Below are 26,661 nucleotides of genomic sequence, written 5' to 3'. Positions count from 1 at the left end.
TTCCAGCTTCAGAACTGTGAATTAAGATTTTTAAAGACGTATGCCCACCAAAGCATTTCAGTAAAAAAAAAAAAAAAAAAAAAAAAAAAGGGAGATCATAGTGGAAGGGGGGAAAGAGCAATCTATGGAGGAGACCTTATATGCCTTTAAATTTGAACTCGATTCTGGAATTAACAATGAACCATTAGTGGAATTGTAAACAAAGAAGTGATATGGTCAAAGCAGTCCCTTAAGGTCAAAAGGCAGGTATGCAGGCAATATTGGATAAGGAAGAGGCTGAAGGCAGTAAGTCATAATCAAAATGGTTTAGGAGAAAGTGACAGATTTAATATGCTTTTGTTTATACTACTGACATACAAAGGACAGGGAAGAATGCCAAAATCTCTCAGCCTTTCACAGGTATGACTCACTTAACAGCAGTGTGGTTTTTGTAAATCCATTAATATCCAAAGATATTTTGATCTTTTGATTCTCAATAATTCAGGGCCCACACTTATGGGTGAACTTCAGCTTCCTCATCAGAGAGCTAAAATCTCTAAAGCAGTATGTATGTAATAGTGTACCCAACTTCTTTAAGATATCCAGGGCTAAATGTGAATCTGTATCCCCTAGCAGTGGCTCTCAAGCTTTTTATTGAGCTGAAGAATTACCAGGGAAGCTATTTAAAATGTAGATTTCTAATCCTCATTTTAGACCTACAGAATATACTTTTTAAAAGATGTATCCCAGGTAATTCCTCGAGTCCATCTTAGACAAGTCATTTAAGCTCCCTAGCTTTGGTATCATTACATGTAATATATGTACAATATCACTAGAATTAAATGATATGATATGTATTATTAAGTATCCAGGAATAGCTGTGGCACTTTGTGGATGCTAATATGATAGCTCTACCTTCTCCTTAACGTGTTAATTTTGGATTTACCGATACTAGGTTTCTTAAGACTGGAGGATAGTTTCTCAGTAGACTTACAGAGTCCCTATTTGTTCTATTAACTAATAAAAGAATATGGCACCTTAGGAGAAGCTTTTCTCTTCCTCTTTCTTTTCCACTGCAAAGAAGGTAGTTATTTGTGGTTTTCTTCTGTCTTTTCTTACAAAAAAAAAAGACTGGCCTTCAAACTTGGATCAAACAACCAACACAGAGAAAGTAAGCCAAAATGAGTGAGGGAAGATGAACTATTGAGCCCCTCCACTTCCAGAACTCTTCCCTAAAACTTTTCTCCTCTTTTTGCCAGTTTCTTGGCAAATTGGACAAGGCTGTGATGGTTAAGAGTTGAGGCTAGATACAGGGGTGCTGTAGGTGCTATCACCCTTCCAGAGTGTGCTTAACCTCCTGGTTCACAGAGGGCAATGGCATGTATTCACTTGGATGGTAAAGACAAGCCCGTTTCTTGGCCAGGGGCTCCGACTACATGAGGCAGGACACTGTACAAGAGGCCTCACATCTGACTCCCGTTTAGAGTACAGAAAGCCCACTCTTGCAGCCATATCCTACATCCTGGTCCTTTAGTTACTTCTAGGAGGTCTTGTTGGTATATTAAGGAAGGAAAATAGGGTCAAATCCTAGCTTCACCACTGAGTTAGCTGTGTAACACTGAACAAGTAATTTAACCTCAAATTCAATTTTCTCAAGTTAATTTGAAGCTGTTCTGTAGGCAGTGGGGAACTGATGGTTTTTGAGGAGGAAAGTAACAATCAAAATTAGCTCCCTTAACCTGCTGTATAGCACAGGGAGCTCAGCTTGGCACTCTGTGATGGCCCAGTTGGGTGGGATGGTGGGGTCGGGGGGAGGGAGGCCCAAGAGGGAGGGGATGTGTGTATGATTATGGCCTATTCACTTCACTGTGCAGCAGAAACTAACACAACATTGCAAAGCAACCATACTCCAACAAAAAATTTAAAAAAAAAAATCTCCCTTCCCCCAAAACAGTGGCCCTCTGAAAAAACCAAACACAGACTAATTTTTTAATTTACATTTTTTCTGTTAAAATTAAAAGCTAGAGTTAAATTCTCAAAGTCTAAATTAGACTAAATATAAAACTGCTATACAACCCACTGAATGGATTTATAGTTAGTGTCCCTCAAAAGTATCTAGTCATCTTCCACCTTTTTCCTTTTTTCTAAATTCATTCTGCTCCAGTCTTCACTATCATCACATGCACTTTATTCCATCAAACATCATTTTTCAGGATCAACCTACCTGAATAATCATTAAGCCTCTTTAGAGCTTTCCCAAACTTAAATATTGTCATTTTGATTATACACCCCAAAGCATTACTTTCCTCACTTTTTTTGTTTAGTACCAGAATGTTCTAAAAAGAAACAATAAAAGTTGTTTATTTCCCTAAAAAGAAAGATCAGTGTATCCAATGGCTATTAAGTTAACCACTTAATAAAACACATCAAAAACTACTTATCCTTGTTAATTATCTGAAATTAGAACATAATGAATTAGTTAACCTAATACTTTGCCATTTACTTCATGCTTACAAGATTATGCAAGAAACGAAAATGGCTTCTCACAACTTGTTTGCTTTCCAAATATTTCACATTTCAACCCCATATCCATACAGAGAGAGAAAATCCAAACATACTCTCCTTACCTAAAATCAGTAGAGAGGGCTAAAAAGCATTATTTAGGACTTTTTTAGACCTTGAAAAACAGTCACAGTTCCAATGTGTATTTAAATTACAAATCAGTTTTTATCCTGTGACATTGCTTCCACTTAAGTTCATCATAGTTAAATTGACTGGACTACTGCTTCATCTTTCAAGTCAGATGGAGATTCTTTTGCATCAAGCCTCTTATTCAAGATTTCTTCTTCAGCAATACTGACTGTTAAATTAAGTAGAAGTTCTCCAGGACTACATGGTATTGTGGTTCTCAATCTTTGTTCCACTGGAGAAAACCTAATTAGTGGTGAAACAGGCTGTTTTCTTTCACCAAGGGACAAGCGTGAAGATGGTTTTGTATAGTCAATGTGCAAATCATGAGTGCCCTGAAAGTTAAGCATATCATCAGTTTGCATGTATTGGGAAGTAAGGCTCAATTCTGGTTTGTGTCTTTCAAGTGTTTCAGGATTAGAGAGGCAAATTTCTTCCCTTTGCTTGGACAGAGATTTCTTCAGAGCCTCATATCCACTGCAAGTAGCCTGTAAATTAAAGTCTGATTCTGGAATATTCTGTCTTCCTCCCACAACACCTTCTGGGAAAATGCCACTGTGCATAGGACTATTTGGTTCCAGTTTAAAATTGGCCTCTGTACTACTGGAGCTATTAAGACTTAAGTGACCAACTTCTTTTGGAAGAGTTTCATGTAATATGCCAAAATCACTATCTTTAAAACTGGAACTAATTCCACTTGATATCTGAAAAGAGTTCCATAACATAGTTTTATGCATGGAAAGATCTTTGTAAGAAGCTTTCGAGTGGTCTGATATTTTAATATACTCTTCTTCACTGCTACCTATCACATCTCTCCTATTACCTATGGCAGGGGAGAATGTCTCTATTTGGCTAGTTTCTAAAAGCTTGTTCTGTAAAGCTGTACATTCCAAATCTTGCTTACGAATTATGTCCTTATTTAACAAATCTGACAGATTTTGTGTTGTTGGTTCACCTATGCAACTGGTCCTTACGGGTTTCTGAAGCACACACTTGAGGCAATCTGAAACAACTTTCTCTTCAGGCAAATAAGAATGCCTAGAATTGGACACAGTGGTTGCTGAGAAAAAACTGGCCATGTTAAAACTCTTTTTGATTAGGCACCACATATAGGGATTCTGGCAATACTTCTGTATGTTCAGTATCCATTTGAATTGGTTCTGTACTTCTGTTATCTTCTATTTTAACAGCTTTTCTCCATGACCTCCTGCTTTCACTTACCAAGTTTTCTGGAGTTCAGGGCATTTGATTCCTTGTTAAGAATGGGTTAGAAACTAGAGAGTCAATTAGTTCCTCAAATATTACTTCTTTTCCTTTAGAAGGCTGTGGTGAATCAGATAAAACTGCCCTTGCAACCTCTTCTACCAGATGATCGTGTTCTTTTTGGAATGGATCACTTTTTTTTTTAGCTGGCAGAGACCCTCCAAATGCTCTACTCTTATCAATATTTGATGATGAAGAGTCTTCCACTTCAAGCTCAGGTGTTTTCTTAGAAACTGTTTCATTTTTCTCTGTAGGAGTTGTCGACTTTGTGTCCTTTTCAAGTAGTGTAACACTGTTTCTATCTGATGATGATGAAATGGGCTGCAACAGGAAAGAAGCAGGGCTGTTGGCTAGATCACATTTAGGTTCCAGTATATCACTTTCCCTTCTGCAATTATTTTCCTGGATATGTTGCTTAGGTGTATCTGGAAGTGAAGCAGGCTACTGCAATAGAATACTCTTTGCATATGCTTCTTCTGAGGCACGATCAAATGAAAGGGTAGACATAGGTGATAAAAGATCCACAGCTGGAGTCCAACCTTTAATTAGACTGAAAGGAGGCCGAGAAATTCTTTCCAATTTTTATGCCATTCTTATTGTTTTTCAACAATAGAATGTCTTATAGTTGTGAGATCTTCTTTTATACCTAATATACTTCAGATCTGACAGTCTTTCTCTCTGAAATTTGGTCTCTTTTTCAAGGAAGTGAAGGTCTACTGTCAGTCTTGCTTGGTTAGCCTGACAATGTTCATATTTCATTACTTTCAAGACTTCATTTATTAACTGAATAACTGTTAAGAAATTCAATTTTCCAGCCTCTTAAACATTTCCTATGTGCAGCTGACACATTTGTTTCTCAATTTTCTCAAGTAAGAGCCTTGGAATATTGATAGCAACATTAGTTCCATCTAAAGTATATTTAACAAGACTAAAGACTGAACTAACAACTTCTCTTTTTCCAAAGCCGTGAGTGTTTCATTCACTGAAGCCCACAAAGACCGAACCTTTTGAATTTTCTCTTATATATTACTTTGGTCATCATAGGGTTCCATTTTTTTTATTTTGTTTTGCTGTCCTATACATTCTGATCTCAAATTTCTTATTTGTTTAACTGACAATTGTGCATTTTCCTGGTATTTTCGGGTAACACAATCTTCTCTGCAAAATTTGTAAAATTCTGTTACGTGCTACATGGCATCTGGCAATGCACTTGCACAAATCTTGTGGCTTTATGTTAAAAGGTACAGAAGAATTTTTAGAATGGGTTTTTATATAATTTATTGTAACAAATCTTGCAAAGTGATACATCAGATGAATAAACTTAGGACCACCAGGAGAAAGAAATAGTGAACCAACAACTTGAGAAAAGCTACTTCTACATTCAGCAGAAATCTTTTTTAACCATTCACAGCAATGTTTTCGGAATTCAATATCACTTTTTTGGTCAAATGGAGGCCAACAAAATTTGAAAACTTCTTTAGTGAGAGACTGGTCAAGCATTTGAAACAAAAAATAAGAAGCTATCTGAAAGGCATCACTGTTCAACTTGTCAAACATGTTCACTCCGAGGTGCATGGGCGACACGATCTTTCCACCGGCTACAGTCGCCGAGCCCGGCTCGAAGCTGAGTGCCTGCAGATACATCCAGAGATGCTCCTTCTCGAAAGAAGTGACCCAGGCCGAACTCATCTTTGCGGTAGGCAGGGCCCGGCAAAGGAAGAAAGCGCAGTCTCCAACGACTGAGAGGACCCCTCAGGCTTTTTCCCTACCGGTATCCTGAGATGGCGGCGGCCCCTCCATTGCCATCACCTGATCCTCTCGCCTGGAACCATTTCTCCTCACATGCCTCAAGTGGCCTGAGACTCTAAAGTCTCAGGGAATTAGAGCCTCTAACGGTAGTACTGCACAGCGGCCAAAGCGAAGTCATCACCCCTTGCATGTTATTTGTGCTTTCTCTTGTTGCTTTTAATATTTCTTCTTTGTCTTTAATTTTTGTAAATTTGATTAACATGTGTCTTGGCCTGTTGCTACTTGGGTTTATCCTGCATGGGACTCTATGCTTTCAAGAATGAATGTTTCCTCTCCCACGTTAGCGAAGTGTTTGGCTATAACCTCGTCAAATAATTTCTTGGACCTTTCTCTTTCTCTTTTCCTTCTGGGACCCCTACAATGTGAATTTATTGCATTTAATGGTGCCCCAGAGGTCTCTGATACTACTCACTTAACCATTCTTCTGCCTCATTTATTCCACTATAGATTCTTTCTAGTGTATTTTTCATTCCAGTTATTGTATTGTTCATCTGCATTTGTTCTTTAAATCTTCTAGGACTTGGTAAACATTTCTTGTGTCTTCTTGATCTGTGCCTCCATTCTTTTTCTAAGATCTTGGATCATCTTTACTCTGAATTATTTTGGGGGAAGATTGCCTAACTCCACTTCACTTACTTGTTCTGGGTTTTTTTTTATCTGGTTCCTCATCTGGAATATACTCCTCTGCCGTCTCATTTTGTCCGACTTTTCTGTGTTTGCGGTCTCCTTTCCGTAGGCTGCAGGATCGTAGTTTCTCTTACTTCTGGTGTTTGCACCCTTGTGGGTGACTTTGGGTCAGGGGCTTGTGCAGGTTTCCTGGAGGGAGGGACTGGTGCCTGCCCACTGGTGTGTGGAACTGTGTGTTGTCCCTCTCATTGACAGGGCCATGTCAAGGGGTGTGTTTAGAAGTGGCTGTGAGCTCAGTACAACTTTAGGCAGCCTGCCTGCTGATGGTTGGGGCTGTGTTCCCCCTTTGCTGGTTGTTTGGCCTGAGGCATCCCAGCACTGGAGCCTGCAGGCTGTTGGGTGGAGCCAGGTCTCAGTGACAAAATGGCCACCTCTCAGAGAGCTCGTGCCAATCAGTATTTTATGGGGCCTCCACCTCCAGTCTCCTTGCCCCTGCCTCTGCACCACAGCCAACCCACACCACCCCAGGAGACCCTCCACAACACACAGGGTGGTCTAGCCCAGGCTTCTGTGGAGTCACCGCTTTGTTCTGGGTCCCAGTGTACGTGAAATCTTGTGTGCACCCTCCAAGAGTAGAGTTTCTATTTCCCCCAGTCCTGTGGATCTCCTGCACTCAAGCCCTGCTGGCCTTCAAAGCCAAATGCTCTCGAGGCTCCTCCTTCTGATGCCAGACCCTCAGGCTATGGAGCCTGACCTGGGGCTCAGAACTATCACTACTGTGGGAGAACCTCTAGGGTATAATTATTTTCCAATTTGTGGGTCTCTCACCCAAAGGGTATGGGATTTGATTATATCGTGGAAGCACCCCTCCTACCGACTCATTGTGGCTTCTTCTTTGTCTTCAGGCATCAAATATTTTTTTCATCTTTTCCAGTTATATGCCCAGAAGTGGGATTGCTGGATCATATGCTAACTCTAGTTTTTCAAGGAACCTCCATACTGTTCTCCATAGTGGCTGTACCAATTTACATTCCCACCAACAGAGTAGAAGGGTTCCCTTTTCTCCACACCCTCACCACCATTTATTGTTTATAGACATTTTGATGATGGCCATTCTGACTGGTGTGAGGTGATATCTCATTGTGGTTTTGATTTGCATTTCTCTGATAATTAGTGACATTGAGTATATGTTCATGTGCCTATTGGCCATCTGTATGCTTCTTTGGAGAAATGTCTATTTAGATCTTCTGCCTATTTTTTGATTAGGTTGTTTGCTTTTTATTGTTGAGTTGTATGAGCTGTTTGTATATTTTGGAAATTAAGCCCTTGTCAGTCGCATTGTTTGCAAATATTTTTTCCCAGTCTGTAGGTTGTTTTCATTTTGTTTTTGGTTTCCTTTGCTGTGCAAATGCTTATAAGTTTGATTAGGTCCCATTTGTTTATCTTTGCTTTTATTTCTATTGCCTTGGGAGACTGACATAGGAAAGCATTGGTACAGTTTACATCAGAGAATGTTTTGCCTACCATCTCTTCTAGGAGTTTTATAGTGTCCTGTCTTATATTTAAGTCTTGGCAAATCTATATTTTCTCTTTTTGTCCTGTCATCCATCATATTCTGCTCTATAATGTTAGCCAAAGTGATAACATTTTCTCTAATTGGAAATGTAGGACATAGTCTGTAAAGTAACTAGACGTCAGATGCGTTCTTCAAGATTTTAATGATATCAATCAACATGGCAGTCATTCTCTTTAACCTTATCTATTGTTTCAGCATTCAAAATTAAATTTAGGAAGATACAAAAGGTAAAAAGATTCCTGAAGTAATCCTTGACATAGTAACTGTTAAGAGAATGGTCTTTGATATTATTTATGTATGTAGCATAAACATTACACGCTATTTCTATATATAAATTTCCAAAAGAGGGAAGGGAGAGCAATTTTTATAGACTCACTGATACCTCAGATTTTTTTTTAAAGAAACATTCCCTTTATTTGACTGGACTGTTTCATTTCATTATCAACATTTCTGATTTCATCTGGCTTAAAACACCTAGTATTACTTTAGAGCAAAATTGATTGGTCATGTAAGAAACATGGTTGCTTGGGGCCTTTCAGCAGAACCTACCATGTAAGGCTAATCTTTCATAGATGGATCACCAATGTTCTTGTTTTTATTTCTGTAAACGCAGAAATTGGAAAAGGAATTGAAAACATAGAGGTGATAAGGACTAATTCATTTATGCATTTTGTTGGTAATATGATCTTGTAATGATAGTTTTACTATCATTAACAGTCAATTTACTTCATGAACAAAATGAAATCTCAAATTTAGTAATTAGGTGAGTTCAGAAACAGGTACACAGCTAATGGTCTTGCAAACTAGAAAATATCCATTAGTTGGAAATTATCTGTGCATTGTTTTCTTGCAGGGAACAAATCACAAGACAGTGGCATAGCAGAGATGGAAGAACTTCCCGTACCACATAACATCAAAATAAGCAACATTACATGTGACTCATTCAAGATTTCATGGGAAATGGATTCAAAATCAAAAGACCGTATTACACACTATTTCATTGACCTCAATAAGAAAGAGAACAAGAACTCCAATAAATTTAAACACAAGGTAAAATTCTAACACATCCTTATATTCATTTGTATCTTAAAACTTTCTAAGTATGAGGACATTTTGAAAGAAGGAATAATGTTCTATTAATTACTAATATGATATATTTAACATTGGGAAGAATAAAAATTATGTCATTTAAAAGCCCTACTCCTTCAAGAAATTGTGTAAGAAAATGAAATGCCAAATATATGGGTAAAATACATTTTTTTCTGGGAAAGCTGAAATCTTGACTCTTATACGGACATAAAAATTAACATGTGTTAAAGATTTTCTTTAACACATTAATGAGGTAACTGATGAGGTATTACAGCCAATTCAAAGGATGATCCACATTTTTATGGATCAGAATATTGAAATAAATGTTTAGGTAGAGGCAAAACTGGTATGGGGTCGGGGAAGAGCAAGGGCAGGTGAGGAGGGTTTTACTTCCACTGGGCAAAATTCACTTGCATGTACTTAGACAAGAATAACTGAATTGTTATCAGTTGTCTACAAATTACAGAGTTGTAAAATAGATTCCACAAAATCAGAAGGTAGCCAGAAGAGTGTGCTGTAGACAATTCATAGTTTTCCACTGAAGCACACATTTTTCCCTATAATAACTGCCAAATGAAGAATGTGATGGCAGCTTATAAACTGTAGGATATTTGTTAAAAAACTTAAGGGCTGAAAATTGCTTTATGTGGTCAATTTTATTTTATGGTTTGAGAATAAAAATTAACCTTTAGGTGTTTTAGACATGTAACAATTCTCTGATATTCTCTTACCTTTCTGCTTATCACATATCTTTTCTGATATATACCTCCCTTCAGAAGTAGCTGTAGAGAGGGTAATAGTTACCTGGCTTAAGAATTCTTTCTTATGTTTCAGTATTTTCACTGATATGAAACTGATCTTATTTTAATACTGATACTAAATTTTAACTTGGCAAATCTTTTGGAAGAATTGTCTTATCTTGTCTGGAAATTATGCATTTTACTATATGTGTAATTACACATACTAATGGTAAGTGAGGCTTATACACACAGATAAGTGTGATAGAACAAGACTGATGTCATTATTTTCCCATGTTCCAATTTTAATTATTCCATCTAGTGTTGAATATCCTCTTTGCTGACATTTGCTTTCTTAAATTAGCTTTGAAATATTTAGTATTAAATGGTGAGGAGTCAAGATTTGACCCCCTTTCTTCATTCCACACTTAGAATACCATATCTTTGGAAATATAGTGAATACTCAACTAGCAGGTTTATTTACCTTATTAATCATTGTTTAAAAATACCTAAACTTTTCTGTGACACATAGGCTCCATACTTGAATACAAGTAAAGCAAATGTTACCTCATTTGTATGTAAAACTGAATCATTTAAAAATATTTATTTAAAAAACATTCTGTCCCTTCACATATAAAATATTTAGTAATGGGCTACTCTGATAAAATTATTGTGTAGTATATATTAAACAAATATAATATTTTAAAATGCTAAATCTGTTGAATTATTTCATGTTTCTGTTTTTTGTATTATTTTGTCATCTAGTATTAGAATATTGCATTTTAAGGAGCATATTAAGGAGTGTACAGAGAATAACATTATACTAGAAATCAAGAAACAAATCCAAGTACATTTATGTCATTAGCTTAGCTGTATGATCTTGGCATGTCTCTTGATCAAATTGGGCCTTAATTTTTACATCTGAAGAATAAGAGATTTGAATATAGTAATTGCTAAATATCTTTAAAAAGGAAACGTGTCATCAGCCAGGAATTTAATGTTACTCCACATTGTTTACAATTGATTCAAGTTATACTACTAAATTAATTCATTTCCTTCCTCCCTCCCTTCCTTCCTTTCTTTCTACTTTTCTTTCTTCCTTTTTTAGGATGTTCCAACAAAACTGGTGGCAAAAGCTGTTCCCTTGCCGATGACTGTCCGTGGACACTGGTTTTTGAGCCCAAGAACTGAGTATACAGTAGCAGTGCAGACCGCCTCAAAACAAGTTGATGGTGATTATGTTGTGTCTGAATGGAGTGAAATTATAGAATTCTGCACAGCAGGTAAGAGAACTGTGTATAAATACAGAAAAAAAACCACCTTATTTAATAGTTCCTGGGAAACTAATTAGAGAAAATACATTCTTTTTAAAAATTATGAAGTGATGTGTATTGCACTGGTCATTTTTGCATTGCCAGTAGCATTGTGTGACAGAACAAATTGATTAGAAGGAGCGGAGGTTCTCTGCAAAAACTGGGTAATGGCATTAGATTACTTCTGTGCTACATGCACAGTCTGAATTTTCAGAGTAAAGCCTTGGCAAATAAAAATTGATGCAGTATAAAAATATATTCAGCATATTTTGAGATTCATTTTGAGAGAGAGAGAGCTTTTTCCTTCCTTTTTTTTTTTTTCGTTTCTTACTTTCACAGTCTTGAAAGAAAAAAGCCAGGAACATCATTCTCTAATTTAAGGGAATGGAGGCAGATTGCAATGACTTGACCTAGCAGATATGTTACTGGATTTTTCACTTGAATGTTGATAATCTGTCTCTAAACTAGTGTCATGTGAGAGAGAGAGAGAGAGAGAGAGAGTGAGTGTGTGTGTGTGTGTGTCTTTGCTTCATTAGAAAGTACTGCATAGGTTCCTTAAAAAACTAAAAATAGAACTACCATACGATCCAGCAATCCCACTACTGGGCATATACCCTGAGAAAACCATAATTCAAAAAGAGTCATGTACCACAATGTTCATTGTAGCTCTGTTTACAATAGCCAGGACATGGAAGCAACCTAAGTGTCCAGCGACAGATGAATAAAGATGTGGCACATATATACAATGGAATATTACTCAGCCATAAGAAAAAACGAAATTGAATTATTTGTAGGGAGGTGGATGGACCTAGAGTCTGTCATACAGAGTGAAGTAAGTCAGAAAGATAAAAACAAATACTGTATGCTAACACATATATATATGGAATCTAAAAAAAAAAAAAAATGCTTCTGAAGAACCTAGGGGCAGGACAGGAATAAAGACGCAGACATAGAGAATGGACTTGAGGACACGGTGAGGGGGAAGGGTAAGCTGGGACAAGTGAGAGAGTGGCATGGACATATATACACTACCAAATGTAAAATCGATAGCTAGTGGGAAGCGGCCGCATATCACAGGGAGATCAGCTCCATGCTTTGTGACCATCTAGAGGGGTGGCATAGGGAATGTAGGAGGGAGACGCAAGAGGGATGAGATATGAGGATACATGTATATGTATAGCTGATTCACTTTGTTATAAAGCAGAAACTAACACACCATTGGAAAGCAATTATACTCCAATAAAGATGTTAAAAAAAAATACCTCATAGCCATTTGGGATTGGGATATCTGATGTAGAAAGCCCATCCCCTTTGATCTTGAACTGTACCTTAATAGCCCACTGGGTTGTAAATGTTACCATTCATCTTATGCATTTATCTATTTTTAAAATTCATTCAGTCAAGAAACAAATATTTATCGAGCACTTAAATAGGTGGTGAATGGACACAAAGATATCTCTACCAGAACACATCTGTCATCCACTCTTTTTTGTCTCTTAGAGAGAGAGGCTGTTTCAACACACAGGAGCTTGTAGAAAAAGTCATAAAAACAGTTTGCCTCACCTATTGCAGGTTGCCTAGCAACTTTCCCCAGCTGAGGCATCCTTCAGATAAATCAGCTGTTTTTTTCCCATAGCCTCACACTAGATTTATTTCAGACTCAGGATGTGCTTAGCTACTGCTTTATCTCAATATCTTCTGTTTCTTCTTAATTTCAAACTCAGTATAAAACTTCTCATGTGGGTATGTAGAACGGATGAGAGTTTAATTCTAAGTTACTGTGAATTTATCTTCAAACTCCTTTTGTTTATTCTATGAGGAAGTTGCTAAGGATTGCAACATTCTTTATTGCTAAGGATCTCAGTGTATTAGAGCAAGGAAAATAGTATCTCTCTGGTGCTATATTTCTTCCTAAGATGTCATTGATTATAAGATCCACCATTTTATGTATTGCTAAGAAAAAATTAAACTGCCAATTAAACTGTGAAACTGTTTTTTATCACATTTATTGTCAGACTCATGCCAGAGATGCTAAAATGTGAAAAAAATACATTTTATAATAGATGAAATATGGTATGTATCATAGTCCAGTAATCATTAATTAAATAGTTAAAGATTTCAATGCTGTATTAATAGTGTGTAAAGAATTCTCATGTTTACCTGTATTTGGTGTGTCACATTAGAATTAATATATCCCTTCAACTTTTTTCCTGAATTAAAATTCCTCCTTGGAATCTACCTCATGTTTCACATCTTTCCATTTACTTTTATTGCATCCTACCAGGGAGGTAGACACAGTAAAAGACATGGTATCTTTTGACATTATTTTAATACATGCTATTTTCCATAGGACAGCACCAAACAGCATCATAGTATTTGTTCATTTTTTTTTTTAAAGAGCTATTATTTACCTGCTAAAACCCCATTTGACATTAGGGAAAGGCATGAAATAGTATTTTTTTCTTTAGCTTAAGGAAGACCTTCGGCATTTTCAGTTCAGAAATACCCATCTATCTAGATGCACACATTCACTCTTTTCTATGATCTATATAACTACATGAGTACATGTTTTATTTCCATGTATATAAAGAAAAACCTTTTTGTCTTCTTTCTTTCCTTTAGATTGATCTCCCTATTGTTCTTTTATTCAAATACACCCCATAATTCTTCTAAGGAATTTATGGGGTAAATAATAAGGAAAATGCCAGCTTATTTTAAATGTTCCACAATATTTTTCTATAAATTATTTTGCATTTTTATTTTTATGAGTAAAATCTAAGGGGAACTTAGGCTGTTCAAAGATTGTTGTTTCAGTTTATTAAAATAATTCAGAGCCTGTTTCACCTAAGCTTTATCAATAACATTGACTCCAGAAATTTTGAGAAAGCTATTTTATATATATTGTCTTTTAATCTAGACATCTAATTCACTCAAAATTTATTGAGCACATATTGTATGCTATGCACTGTGCAAAATATTGGAAATAAAACAGAATGCCACTGACTACTTCTAGGCTAATCCATGACAGATGAAACCCCATAATAAGTCACAGTTGTCTATGTTTACTTTTTCCCTTAGACTGTGAATTCTTTGAGAGAAAGAAGAAAAATTTTTTTTATCTTTTAACCTGATCATTTAATTTTGCATGATGCCTTGTACATCATGTTTTGATATAAATAAATATTTGTTGAGCCACTGAAGCAGTGAGTAAACAAACTATGCTGCCATGAGTAGTTCAACTAGGTTGCTTTTGTTTGAAAAGTCTTAAAATCTTTATAGACCAAAATTTTTGCTTAGCTTCTAGTACAGGAGTTTGGCAACAATCCTCAGTTTTCAAAACAAAAAGTTGGTGAAAAGATCAGATTACTTTGAGAGATGCTTTAAACTTTCACAAGTCTTGTGTACTCAAAAACTACCAACTAGGAGCCAGAGACCTAGTCTCTAAGTTACTGGCTTTATGGACATTTGGCAAATCATTAAACTGTGACAAGCCTCAGTCTCTGCATCAATAAAATGGTCATACTTAATCTACCTTGCCAACCTCATAGATTTAGGGAGTAAATTAAATGAACATTATTATTATTACTCCTTTAAATTCTATTTGCTATTGCTTGCAGGTTACAAGCTTCTTTTATTTGATTCATCAGCTAATTGAAGAAAGGCTACTATGGTGCTGATTGACATTATTCCGGTTAGGCAGAGTCTGTATTCCTTGTTTAACATTTTGGTTTCAGGATCATTAATTTCAATGAGTGAAAAAAATGCAAGGGTATTCATAAAAGCAACCGTAAACTATAACAAAAATATTTTTATAGAAAGAAAAAATATGCCAAAGACAATGAATGTTTTCTTTTTTAAGTACAGTTTCCTATTCACTAAGATGAATTTCCTAAAAGTAAATTTTAATAATTTACAATTTATTAAGCATGTAGTTGATACTTTTGATAATGCATTTTTAATAACAGACTGCTTTTTGTTATTTTCAGACTATTCAAAAGTTCATCTAACACAACTGTTGGAGAAGGCCGAAGTGATTGCAGGACGGATGCTTAAATTTTCTGTTTTTTATCGTAACCAGCACAAAGAATATTTTGACTATATTCGGTAAGAATCAAAAAATATATATACTGATTTGCTTTACTAAGTGCCATTCCAAATTCTAGGCTCAGGTTTCTCTTGAGTCTGCTTCTGTGAAATAGCAATTTTTATTTTTCTTCTCAAAATAATTATACTATGACTTTATTTCCCAGAAAAATTAAGTAGAAAAAATCAGATCATGGGATTTTTTTCCACTTCACTTAGATTCCTTTCTATGATCACTTGTAATACCAGTTCCTGTCTATTTGAGTGGAAGATCTTAAACCTCCAGGGTTAAGACTGGTGAGCATGTCTTCTAATTCCCAATAACTCAGTGCCTTCTGTCTCATACCAACTGCTGAATTTTCTTCTCTTCCTGTGGGTCATTGAAAATGAGAGAATAAAAGGGTGACTGGTTCATGAAACATGGTGAATCAGGTGGGATTTTTGGGCTTCTGCCTACGTAGAAATCGCCCAGCTATTATCTTGGGTTAATTATTAATGAGGAAAATCTCCTTTGTTTACCTTTGAATTTTACTGTTCAATAGTATTTCGAAGATATCCTATGTTTGTCCCTGAAAGCAGTTTCCAAGAATTCAAAAGAATTCCATGTCACAAGTAGTTTTAATACTTACAGCCCTTTCATATTTGTAGAAGAAAATTTCAAGAGAGTAAATAGGCAGATGTGTGTTTTAAAGTGAGACTGAAGCTTTTAAATTGATATAGATTCTAAAACTTTTACACAGCAATCCCTATAATTTGTCATTTTAAAAGCCTTGATCTCACTTTTTAAACTCTAGAGTATTCTTGACAGGATTTTATGTGAAAAAAAATTAGGAAGTTCTGTTGTGGCTTTTTTGTTTGTTTCATAACTCTCCAGTTTTTCTTAAATCAAGATCATGGTTACAGATCTAAATAAACTCCAAGCTGTGGAAAATGCAAAGAGAATCAAAGAGAGAAAGGTGAATTTAGGCATGTGTGTTCTTCAAATTAAGTACTTATGCAATATCATATATTTTGATATATTTTCATTGTGAAAACTATTCCTGCCTTATGTTTGAATATCCTATAAATACAGAGTTCAGTCCATAATTCTCTTTGCTGGCAAATTATTTACCCTTGAGTCTATATAATTCATAGTAGATGCCATTCACTAAATTAAGTGAATATAAGCTGAGAGATAGAACACAAATTATACTTGTCAATTGTTGAATGGGAATGACCATATATGACTTAACAAAAAAGGTACTTCTTTATATTTGTTAAGCGTAAAATTAGAAATAAAGAAGATCCACAGTTGCTATTTTGTTTAATAATAAATAATAAATCAATAGAATAAATAAATACATGTTTGGTACTAGGTTTAGATTCCCAGAACATTGCCAGTGTCTATTTTAGGTGGCCACTGGAGGTCACTGTTTCTCTGATTTTTCTCTGTCCTTGGGTGGGAATTGACCTGCTTTCAGGTCCTTAGATACTCTAGATTTGCTCCATTTGTCTTCAAAAATTCTTCCAAGAAGAAAAAAGATAAAGACGGGGAGCATGGAAAATGGAAAAAAATTATTGTATATATTGTATGATTGATTTCAATATACTAGTATAAAAGATGTATTTACTAACAAGGAAATTTACCTTTGTTGGATTTTCTGATAGTTGTAAAATTCATGTAAATTATATTTTGAGGCAGTATATATACATATACTGCAGTATATATACATAAAAAAATATACTTGCCAAGGCATGGGTACAGTTTTTCAACATTGCTTTTTTAAAAAGCTCTATTAACTGAAGCCATATTAGCATTAGTGGATCTTGATTTTCTTTAAATCTTCTAGGACTTGGTAAACATTTCTTGTGTCTTCTTGATCTGTGCCTCCATTCTTTTTCTAAGATCTTGGATCATCTTTACTCTGAATTATTTTGGGGGAAGATTGCCTAACTCCACTTCACTTACTTGTTCTGGGTTTTTTTTTATCTTGCTCCTCATCTGCAATATACTCCTCTGCCGTCTCATTTTGTCCGACTTTTCTGTGTTTGCGGTCTCCTTTCCGTAGGCTGCAGGATCGTAGTTTCTCTTACTTCTGGTGTTTGCACCCTTGTGGGTGACTTTGGGTCAGGGGCTTGTGCAGGTTTCCTGGAGGGAGGGACTGGTGCCTGCCCACTGGTGTGTGGAACTGTGTGTTGTCCCTCTCGTTGACAGGGCCATGTCAAGGGGTGTGTTTAGAAGTGGCTGTGAGCTCAGTACAACTTTAGGCAGCCTGCCTGCTGATGGTTGGGGCTGTGTTCCCCCTTTGCTGGTTGTTTGGCCTGAGGCATCCCAGCACTGGAGCCTGCAGGCTGTTGGGTGGAGCCAGGTCTCAGTGACAAAATGGCCACCTCTCAGAGAGCTCATGCCAATCAGTATTTTATGGGGCCTCCACCTCCAGTCTCCTTGCCCCTGCCTCTGCACCACAGCCAACCCACACCACCCCAGGAGACCCTCCACAACACACAGGGTGGTCTAGCCCAGGCTCCTGTGGAGTCACGCTTTGTTCTGGGTCCCAGTGTACGTGAAATCTTGTGCGCACCCTCCAAGAGTAGAGTTTCTATTTCCCCCAGTCCTGTGGATCTCCTGCACTCAAGCCCTGCTGGCCTTCAAAGCCAAATGCTCTCGAGGCTCCTCCTTCTGATGCCAGACCCTCAGGCTATGGAGCCTGACCTGGGGCTCAGAACTATCACTACTGTGGGAGAACCTCTGGGATATAATTATTTTCCAATTTGTGGGTCTCTCACCCAAAGGGTATGGGATTTGATTATATCGTGGAAGCACCCCTCCTACCGACTCATTGTGGCTTCTTTGTCTTCGGGCATCAAATATCTTTTTCATCTTTTCCAGTTATATGCCCAGAAGTGGGATTGCTGGATCATATGCTAACTCTAGTTTTTCAAGGAACCTCCATACTGTTCTCCATAGTGGCTGTACCAATTTACATTCCCACCAACAGAGTAGAAGGGTTCCCTTTTCTCCACACCCTCAACCCCAATTATTGTTTATAGACATTTTGATGATGGCCATTCTGACTGGTGTGAGGTGATATCTCATTGTGGTTTTGATTTGCATTTCTCTGATAATTAGTGACATTGAGTATATGTTCATGTGCCTATTGGCCATCTGTATGCTTCTTTGGAGAAATGTCTATTTAGATCTTCTGCCTATTTTTTGATTAGGTTGTTTGCTTTTTATTGTTGAGTTGTATGAGCTGTTTGTATATTTTGGAAATTAAGCCCTTGTCAGTCACATTGTTTGCAAATATTTTTTCCCAGTCTGTAGGTTGTTTTCATTTTGTTTTTGGTTTCCTTTGCTGTGCAAATGCTTATAAGTTTGATTAGGTCCCATTTGTTTATCTTTGCTTTTATTTCTATTGCCTTGGGAGACTGACATAGGAAAGCATTGGTACAATTTACATCAGAGAATGTTTTGCCTGTGATCTCTTCTAGGAGTTTTATAGTGTCCTGTCTTATATTTAAGTCTTTAAGCCGCTTTGCATTTATTTTATGTATAGTGTGAGGCAGTGTTCTAACTTCATTGATTTACATGAGCCTGTCAAGCTTTCCCAGTGCCACTTGCTGAAGAGACTCTTTTCTCCATTATGTATTCTTGCCTCCTGTGTCCAAGAATAATTGACTGTAGGTGAGTGGGTTTATTTCTGGGGTCTCTATTCTCTTCCATTGATCCATATGTCTGTTTTTGTGCCAATACCATGCTCTTCTGATTACTGTAGCTTTGTAGTATTGTCTGAAGTATGGGAGGGTTGTGCCTCCAGTTTTGTTCTTTTTCCTCAGGATTGCTTTGGCAATTCTGGGTCTTTTATGGTTCCATGTAAACTTTAGGATTATTTGTTCTAGTTCTGTGAACATTGTCATGGGTAATTTGATAGGGATGACATTAAATCTGTAGATGGCATTGGATAGTATGGCCATTTTCCAATATTCTTCCAATCCAAGAGCATGGGATACCCTTCCGTTTCTCTTACTGTGCCTCCCATTGGTATAACTGAAATGGAAGGGACCAAGGAACAGGAAGAACTGGATGATACAGTCCTAGCCCACAGTGGAAGGTGAGAAGGGTAGAGAATAGATCTGAGAGTGGGGTAAAGGGACATAACCAGCTCTATTCTAAGGAAAATGCAGGCAAGAGGACCTGATTAGTAAACTGTGTCTGGGTAAAAAAAAAAAAAAAAACTAAAGCAAAAAATGATGATGCTTTTATACCAAGGTACATGGACAACATTCATTTTAGATCTACATTCTGGCATACTTTAAAGGAACATTCAACATATTTAACCAGTATTGTTAATCCACTTTTCTCTTCACCAAGCCACTTCTAAAATCCAGTAGGCATATAATGGATGTGATTTCAGCCATAAGATTTCTCATTTCACTTTGGTTTTCCTGGTCAGGAAATTTATTATGTAAAAGACCTCTGAGGTTTGTAGCAGAGCATCCTTACCTTAGGGTCAAGGCTGAAATTTAGCCTTCTATAGGAAATGTTAAAAGATGCATTCTACTTGATCTGACGGTAGGATGGATGAGCACTCAGGCTTTTAATAGTAGACAGTTGACCTTTAGGTCTATCATCATTAAACTCTGTAAATCAGTAGCTTTACCACTGTTGTACCAAGCAGTGACCATTTATTTTCTCTTGCAGAGAATATCATGGGAATGCTATGCAGCCCTCTGTCAAGGATAACAGTGGTAGCCATGGCTCTCCTATCAGTGGAAAATTAGAAGGCATCTTCTTCAGCTGCAGCACTGAATTCAATACTGGGAAGCCACCCCAGGATTCACCTTATGGAAGATACAGGTTTGAGATTGCAGCAGAAAAACTTTTTAACCCCAATACTAACTTATACTTTGGGGACTTCTACTGTATGTACACTGCTTATCATTATGTGATTCTTGTCATTGCCCCTGTGGGATCACCAGGAGATGAATTTTGTAAGCAGCGCCTTCCTCAACTAAATTCCAAGGATAATAAATTTTTGACCTGCAGAGAAGAAGATGGGATGCTGGTTTACCACCATGCCCAGGATGTCATTTTAGAAGTCATTTACACTGACCCTGTGGATCTTTCTCTAGGCACCGTGGCAGAAATCACTGGTCATCAGCTCATGAGTTTATCTACTGCAAATGCAAAGAAAGATCCCAGCTGCAAAATCTGTAATATTAGTGTTGGACGTTAATGCCCACTTTTCTTATCCTTAGTCCCCTTTCTTCCCTTAGGAGCATTGATCCTCTGTTCATTTTCATCACCAGATGTTTTCCACTGTAGCATGCACATGCCGCTCTCACCAAAAGCAAACTGCCACTTATCAAATTTCATTCAGAGCTGTTTTAGTGTTTCCTATTCCCTACCCTTCCCCCTCCTTTCAATGCTGAAATATCCTAAGTTGTCCTTCTGACACTCTGTTGCCTAGATGCTGCAATGTTTTAATTTTTCCTTTATGCCAAACATAACCAATTATATAAACTGCTTTAGCAAAATACAAAATAATGGAAAATAATGGCTTATAAATGGTGTTTAAATATGCACTCATTTTAATCTACTGAGCAAATATTGGGATTATTCCAAACCGCATGAAAGGGTGTAATTGCAGCATGAATTAAATCTTGAAGCCTAGAATTGTCAGCACTTCCAACTTGTTGTTTGACAGTGTTATTTATGTTATTTATATTAGCTAACAGGAAACAACTACTGTGTTTCAACATAATAAATATAATAGAAAAATATTTTATTTGTATTGCTGTATAAAATATTTACAATCTTATAGAATATATAGAGTTACATTTTAATAGCAATTGTATACATGTCACGAAACCATTTCCCTTATCAAAGATGTAGTTTGTAAACCTCAAATAGTTGTGTATCTGTTCTGTTACAAGTAGATGACTTTAATTAAACAAATTTATGAAGGACATTATTCTGATTTATAAAACATCAGGTAAATACAGAGAAAACAATAAGCCTCTGAAATAGTCTGCTTCAGAAAGTCAATATTCTTCCCATCCAAACTATGTGAAAGTGTGAATTTGTTCAACATCATGCTTAAACATTACAGAAGAGAGAAATATAAACATGGTTGGTACAAGAGAAAATGTGGACCTTTTACTTATTTTTACAAAAGCAAAAGTAATAAACAGGTGGTTGGTTTAGTACAAAATAACAAAACTGCACATGCTAAAGTGGATGAAGCAAATAAAATATCCTGGCTTCTTTCCCAAGGTGTAGCAACAATTTCTAAACCTTTCATTTTATACAGAATGGAGAACAACTATGTAGAGTTCATGGGAAAGATTTTTGACTTCACAAAGTATAGACCTTGGAACATTAAAAAAAAAAAGTTTCCAATGGAAAAATAGTTATATAATCTTATAGTAAATAAAGATTAGCAATCATAACTATGATCACATTAGATTATATACTACAGACACATCTATCCAAAATACCTATTTTCAAATTTTAATACCATATTTTAATATAAACATCTGTTATATAGACAAAGATAATTCACAAAGTACATGCTATCAGAATGAACTTTGGTAATCAGAAATGTAAAATTTTAAGTAACAGATAAAATAATGTGCTATTTTTATATAGAAATAAAAAAATTATCAGTGACACATTCTAGTATATTTTAGGGTGCTGAAAACCTAGCAGATTTAAGGAACAAGGTAGTAGGTTTTTTTTTATCACTTAAAAATCTATTAGAAGTTTCAAATAAATTACATTCTTACTAGCTGTATTCCTTCCTACATAAAATAAAGTTTCTTTTCTTCCTCTTACTGATTTTTTAAAATTATGCTCTTTTCCATATGTCAATATAAGCAATCTTTGGACACTAAGTAGACTTTCTTAACCAGTAGCCCATTTAACAGGTGGATGCTTTGTGTTATTTAGATTTGATAAAATAGATGTTTTCTGAAATAATTATATTGACTGCATTTTCTCCCTAGCATGGAGAAGGCTGAATTTTATTTTCCAATTATACTGTTCCTTGTTATAACCCCTCCCTTTTTAATCCCTTCTACTCATTTATAATTACACTTGCCATCCATTCTTAAAAACAGCTAATACACTAAAGTGCTTCAATTTGCATTTGTCATAACTACTTAGCAAGAACGGCAGAGGAAAATAAACTTGACTTATCTTGGGTCAAAGTGATCACAAACATTTCCTGAACCTCAAATAGTTTTGGCCACATCTTGTTGCTTGCTGATGAGGACCTCTAATAGTCTCAGTTTGGCTTTTATATGCTTGTATTCGTAATACTCATCTGCCATTGGTATCCTATCTTCCTTTTGTGGACTTCTGCAAAAAAGAAAATACCATCCATTAGTTAATAAAGAACCAAGTCATTAAAAATCCTTTTCTAACTCTTACATGAGAAAAGTGCAGGGTAGCAGTTTCCACTTGATTTTTGCACCATGTCTTTTTTTCCCTTCCCTTTTACCTTCATTCACTCCCTCTTCCACATGTTACTAGGTTTCAGTATAAAAGTACTCTGAGAAGTTAAATATTTTAAGTGTTTTGCAAATATATCCAGTGCATAAACATATAACATTGGGGCAAGTGAAAAGTTACCAGGGAAATAAAAAGCAGAACCCTCAAGGCATTCTTATCTAGTCATTCTCCCATGATCCATGCCTATGTAGAATGTTCAGCCCTTACAGTGATAGCTGTATTTTAAAATATCAACCTAGAGATACAACAGAAATTACATTAACAGAAATAACTTATAAATTTATGGTAATAGGAGAAGAAACTAAGTAGCTAACCTTACAAACATGAAATATTTCTAAGTTTTCCTATAATTATAATACCTAACTCTGCTAATATATAGTAGAATCACTGAGAAGTTTTGTAAGGAATTTGAGTCTAAATTTCAGTGGTTCTCTTTGCACACTAGTTGTACTAAGACTAGGCATATGATGATGCACATAGTTTTATACATATGCCTTCTAACTACCAGATGTTCTTCACACTTATTTTGAAGAATAATTGGATAGCATCTGGAGTTGAAACCATTGCCTTCCCAGAAAAATACATTGCCAGGATATGTTTTCTAAAGGAAACTAGTTACTTCAGGATCTCAGAAGGGTCTTTCCTCCTTTGTTAATAAAGATGGCCAACTGCTTTTAAAATATTTCCACCCATGACTTTGAAATACAAGGGGTGGGTACACATGTGAAGTCAGCACGATTTCCACTGAATATAAATATAGATACTCTCCAATATTAGTATGGCTGAAAACACTTAATATTTTACCTATACCCCTTCTCTTTTCCCAGTACTGATAAAGATATTTATATTACTTCCAAATAAAAGAACAGCTAATCTATAAAGATTCCCTACGAATGTAGTTACCTACTTATGTTGTAACACTACATACACTGCCCTGAAATTTCTAGTTCAGAACATCAGAACAGCACACAAATCTTTAGACAGGTTTCCTCTTAAATGTTGTCTCAATTATTTAACATAATTGCTTTGCCTCCCTTCAATATTCTGAGCCAAACTTATCATAACTGGGTGTCTAAATACCATCTTGATTTGTGTAAACATATCTAAGTGAAGAAATGTTCTAATCTATAGGGAAATACTATAAGCCATTATGCAATTGTCCCTGGTCCTGCGTACTCCATTTTGGCTAATAAACAAGAGTTCACTGGCCAGAGTGAAAATTTTTGTTAAGTATTTCCTTAAGCAGTTTTCTCATTATATAAAACATACTAAAGTGTTTAGCACAGTTCCTGGCTCATAACTGTTAATGTCATATCTAGATAATTATGCTTCTCACATGGTGAATATTACCAAGAACACTTACAATACCTTAAAATTTTTAGTAATCCATTTGCCTGGTTATTTTAGCTATGTAGTTAACCCTTCCCAATGAAATGTTTTAGGAAAACAAGATCCATATTCCCTAGCCATTCAACTATTTGATTTTACTTGTAATATAGCACTACTTCTGCATTTAGTTTAAGTGTATTACCACAAGAGGGCATATAACCTCAATCAAGTATTAGGCATATCTGAAGTGAGTTTAGTACTCACTGGTGCATTAGAATACTATACACATAACATAACTAACTTCCCTGTATGTCAAAGGCATGCCAAGTACCATTGCAGACCCATTTGGCAGGACTGGGTAACACACTGGGAAGTTCTCAAACTCTTTAAATTGCTGGGTTCAGATAGGTTAAAAAAAAATGTAAAAGTTGTATGGAAATTTTGTAAAGGAAAAAATGGAAATGGGAAAAGAAAACAAGAAATTATGTTTTATATTCTAAATTTAACAACCGTGTAACATTTCTCACTAGATAACATCAGCAGAAAGGTAAGTAACTTGGACTTAAAACAGTCAACTTGAAGATTCCACTAGAAAACTAGGTGGGTTACATCTGTACTTGCTAAATGCAAAAAGTCTGAGAGGTCCAGTCCTAGTGAACAGCCCTGGAGGACTGAAATAGAAAGTTACTAAGAGGTGAGTAGACCAAACTTTCAGGATGCTTTTAGAAAACAGTCTCTTCTCCATCAGGGCAGCCCTCAGGCTGCTGAAATCAAAGCAATTCAAGAAAGGCAGATACCTAGATGGAGAAGAATACTGAGGAGCCAGTGTAGCACAGACTCCTACCTCTGCCACCCTAATAACTCTGTGACTTTGGCAAAGTTACACCCTTTAAAATTTTTTTAAAGAATGATGTCCCACACGACAAATGTAGCTTCCCAAAGTATCCCAGGAACGCTAATTATTTCCTCTTACAACTGTAGAAACAGGCTCAGGGGAGCTAATTGGCTTGTCTCTGTCTCTTCCAGAAGTAGATTAATAATCCTTTTCTCATGATTTTATATATATGCATATATATAATTTTGTTCACAATAAATCAAAATTTAGAAGAAACTTATGGAGTGCATAGTGAGACTGGGTTGACACAGAAAAAGAGAGGATATAGCGAAACATTTATTTAAGGGATAGAAAGAATAGGAATGAACTCTTGACCAAATCCTGAAATAAAATAATTAAGGGCAGATCCTGAAGCTTAAAGAATATATTTAAAGCAAATGAAGAATTATTTAATAAAGTAGGGAGTAACCTGTAGAACTAAGTAACAAGAATGAAGAAGTTATATGGGCTGAAAAATTAAATATTATAGTTTTTTTTAACGTTTAGGTACATTCAATTGTAATGAGATTTATTATGCAAAGTTAGGGATTTGGGGAGTTCATCTTTTATTTTTTAAAGCTTTGCTGTCTCATACTTGATAGCTACAGCCTCCCATAAAACATACCCAATAATGGTACTACCCAAATGTTGCAGTAGACAAATCCTGGGTCTAAGTCACTTTGGAAATTATTTATGTCTTGTATAAAGTCACTGTTCCTGAAAAAATTACAGCTCACTCTTAACAGCAGTTCTTTAGGAAATAATAGCTTAAAAAATATTTCTGCCCACACTTACCTTCCTGTTTGTTTAAAAAACTGTTCCTCAAATTCTCTTAAGGCTTTCCGAAGTCTCTTCTTGTCAGCCCTAGTTTCTCGGAGATGGTCAAGAAGTACAGGCCTGTATCAGGTAAAATATATATGCTCTGGCATAACTGAGAGCTCATCATGAGCAGAGTTACCGATTTAGCGAAAGCATATTATGATACAGAAGTGATCTGCCTAAAAGTGTGTCTTTTGAATAAATATGACACATGTAGAGCATGACCATAGGGGAGCACATCACTGAGGACATTACTTGATGAAAATAATGTCCTAGGAAAGTGGAAAGGGCAGACAGGAGGCAAGCAGACTGAGTCCATTATAAAAAGAGGTGAGGGTAAAGGCCACATGAATACATGAGGGAGAGACAGACATTTTAGAGGAATACTCATCAGTATTTGGTGATAGACTAAACATAAGAGGCACAAAAGGGAGAGATTTGAAAGAAAATTCTACCCTTAATCTAGAGTATAGGGGGAATGGCAAAACCCTTGGGAATGAAACAAAGACCCAGAGAAAGCTATAATTATGTCACAGATTCTACTCACTTCATTCTAAGACAAGAGAGAAAAGTCAGATACTTCAGAGCAGGAATTTTTATCTGGGGAACTTGTGTCTGGTTCCAGAAACTTTGTGAACTCCCTGAAATTATATATGGGCGTTTTCTAAAAAGTAAAAGATTCCATTGCTTTCAGAAAAGTCCAATACCCCCCAAGAAGATAAGAACAGCTGCCTTAGAACAGCCAGCCAGCCAACCAACCAACCAAGAAAGAAAGAAAAAAAAGGAGAGAGGGAGCCAGGGATGGAGGGAAAGAGGAGGAAAGGGAGGGAAGATGGAAGGACTGATGTTCTGCTTCCAAACAGGTCACTCTTCTCTGAGCTGAAATTGGGGTACCAACTGATAGACGCACACTAAAATCTCAGCTCGCAACTTAGTGCTTGGTCTTGCCTCATATTTATGGTGATTCCATCCCTATCTTG

The 26,661-nt window shown here is 36.2% G+C and overlaps 2 protein-coding genes and 1 pseudogene across 10 annotated transcripts in view; 1 reads left to right on the top strand and 2 right to left on the bottom strand.

The window, feature by feature from the left end:
* PHYHIPL (phytanoyl-CoA 2-hydroxylase interacting protein like) overlaps positions 1 to 20,927 on the top strand; it is a 91,038-nt gene extending 70,111 nt beyond the window's left edge. For both annotated transcript variants that reach the window (XM_067025618.1, XM_059055103.2), the window contains exons 2-5: positions 8,796 to 8,992; positions 10,877 to 11,051; positions 15,068 to 15,185; positions 19,846 to 20,927. In XM_067025618.1, the coding sequence (XP_066881719.1) occupies positions 8,796 to 8,992; positions 10,877 to 11,051; positions 15,068 to 15,185; positions 19,846 to 20,380 (1,025 nt within the window). In that variant the 3' untranslated portion in view covers positions 20,381 to 20,927. The remainder of the gene's footprint in view (positions 1 to 8,795; positions 8,993 to 10,876; positions 11,052 to 15,067; positions 15,186 to 19,845) is intronic.
* Positions 2,745 to 5,619, bottom strand: LOC131750346 (HAUS augmin-like complex subunit 6; annotated as a pseudogene).
* FAM13C (family with sequence similarity 13 member C) overlaps positions 20,913 to 26,661 on the bottom strand; it is a 124,663-nt gene continuing 118,914 nt past the window's right edge. For 5 of the 8 annotated variants that reach the window (XM_059055048.2, XM_067025615.1, XM_067025616.1 and 2 more), the window contains 2 exons: positions 25,658 to 25,759; positions 20,913 to 22,506 (listed from right to left, as the gene is read on the bottom strand). In XM_059055048.2, coding sequence (XP_058911031.1) covers positions 22,380 to 22,506; positions 25,658 to 25,759 — 229 coding nt within the window. In that variant the 3' untranslated portion in view covers positions 20,913 to 22,379. The remainder of the gene's footprint in view (positions 22,507 to 25,657; positions 25,760 to 26,661) is intronic. The other 3 variants (XM_067025617.1, XM_059055047.2, XM_067025613.1) reach the window with 1 other exon arrangement.

This window comes from Kogia breviceps, chromosome 2 (assembly GCF_026419965.1).
Source record: "Kogia breviceps isolate mKogBre1 chromosome 2, mKogBre1 haplotype 1, whole genome shotgun sequence".
Classification (NCBI taxonomy): Eukaryota; Metazoa; Chordata; class Mammalia; order Artiodactyla; family Physeteridae; genus Kogia; species Kogia breviceps.
Note: the sequence above shows the minus strand (reverse complement) of the source record. Positions and strands in the feature narration are given on the sequence as shown.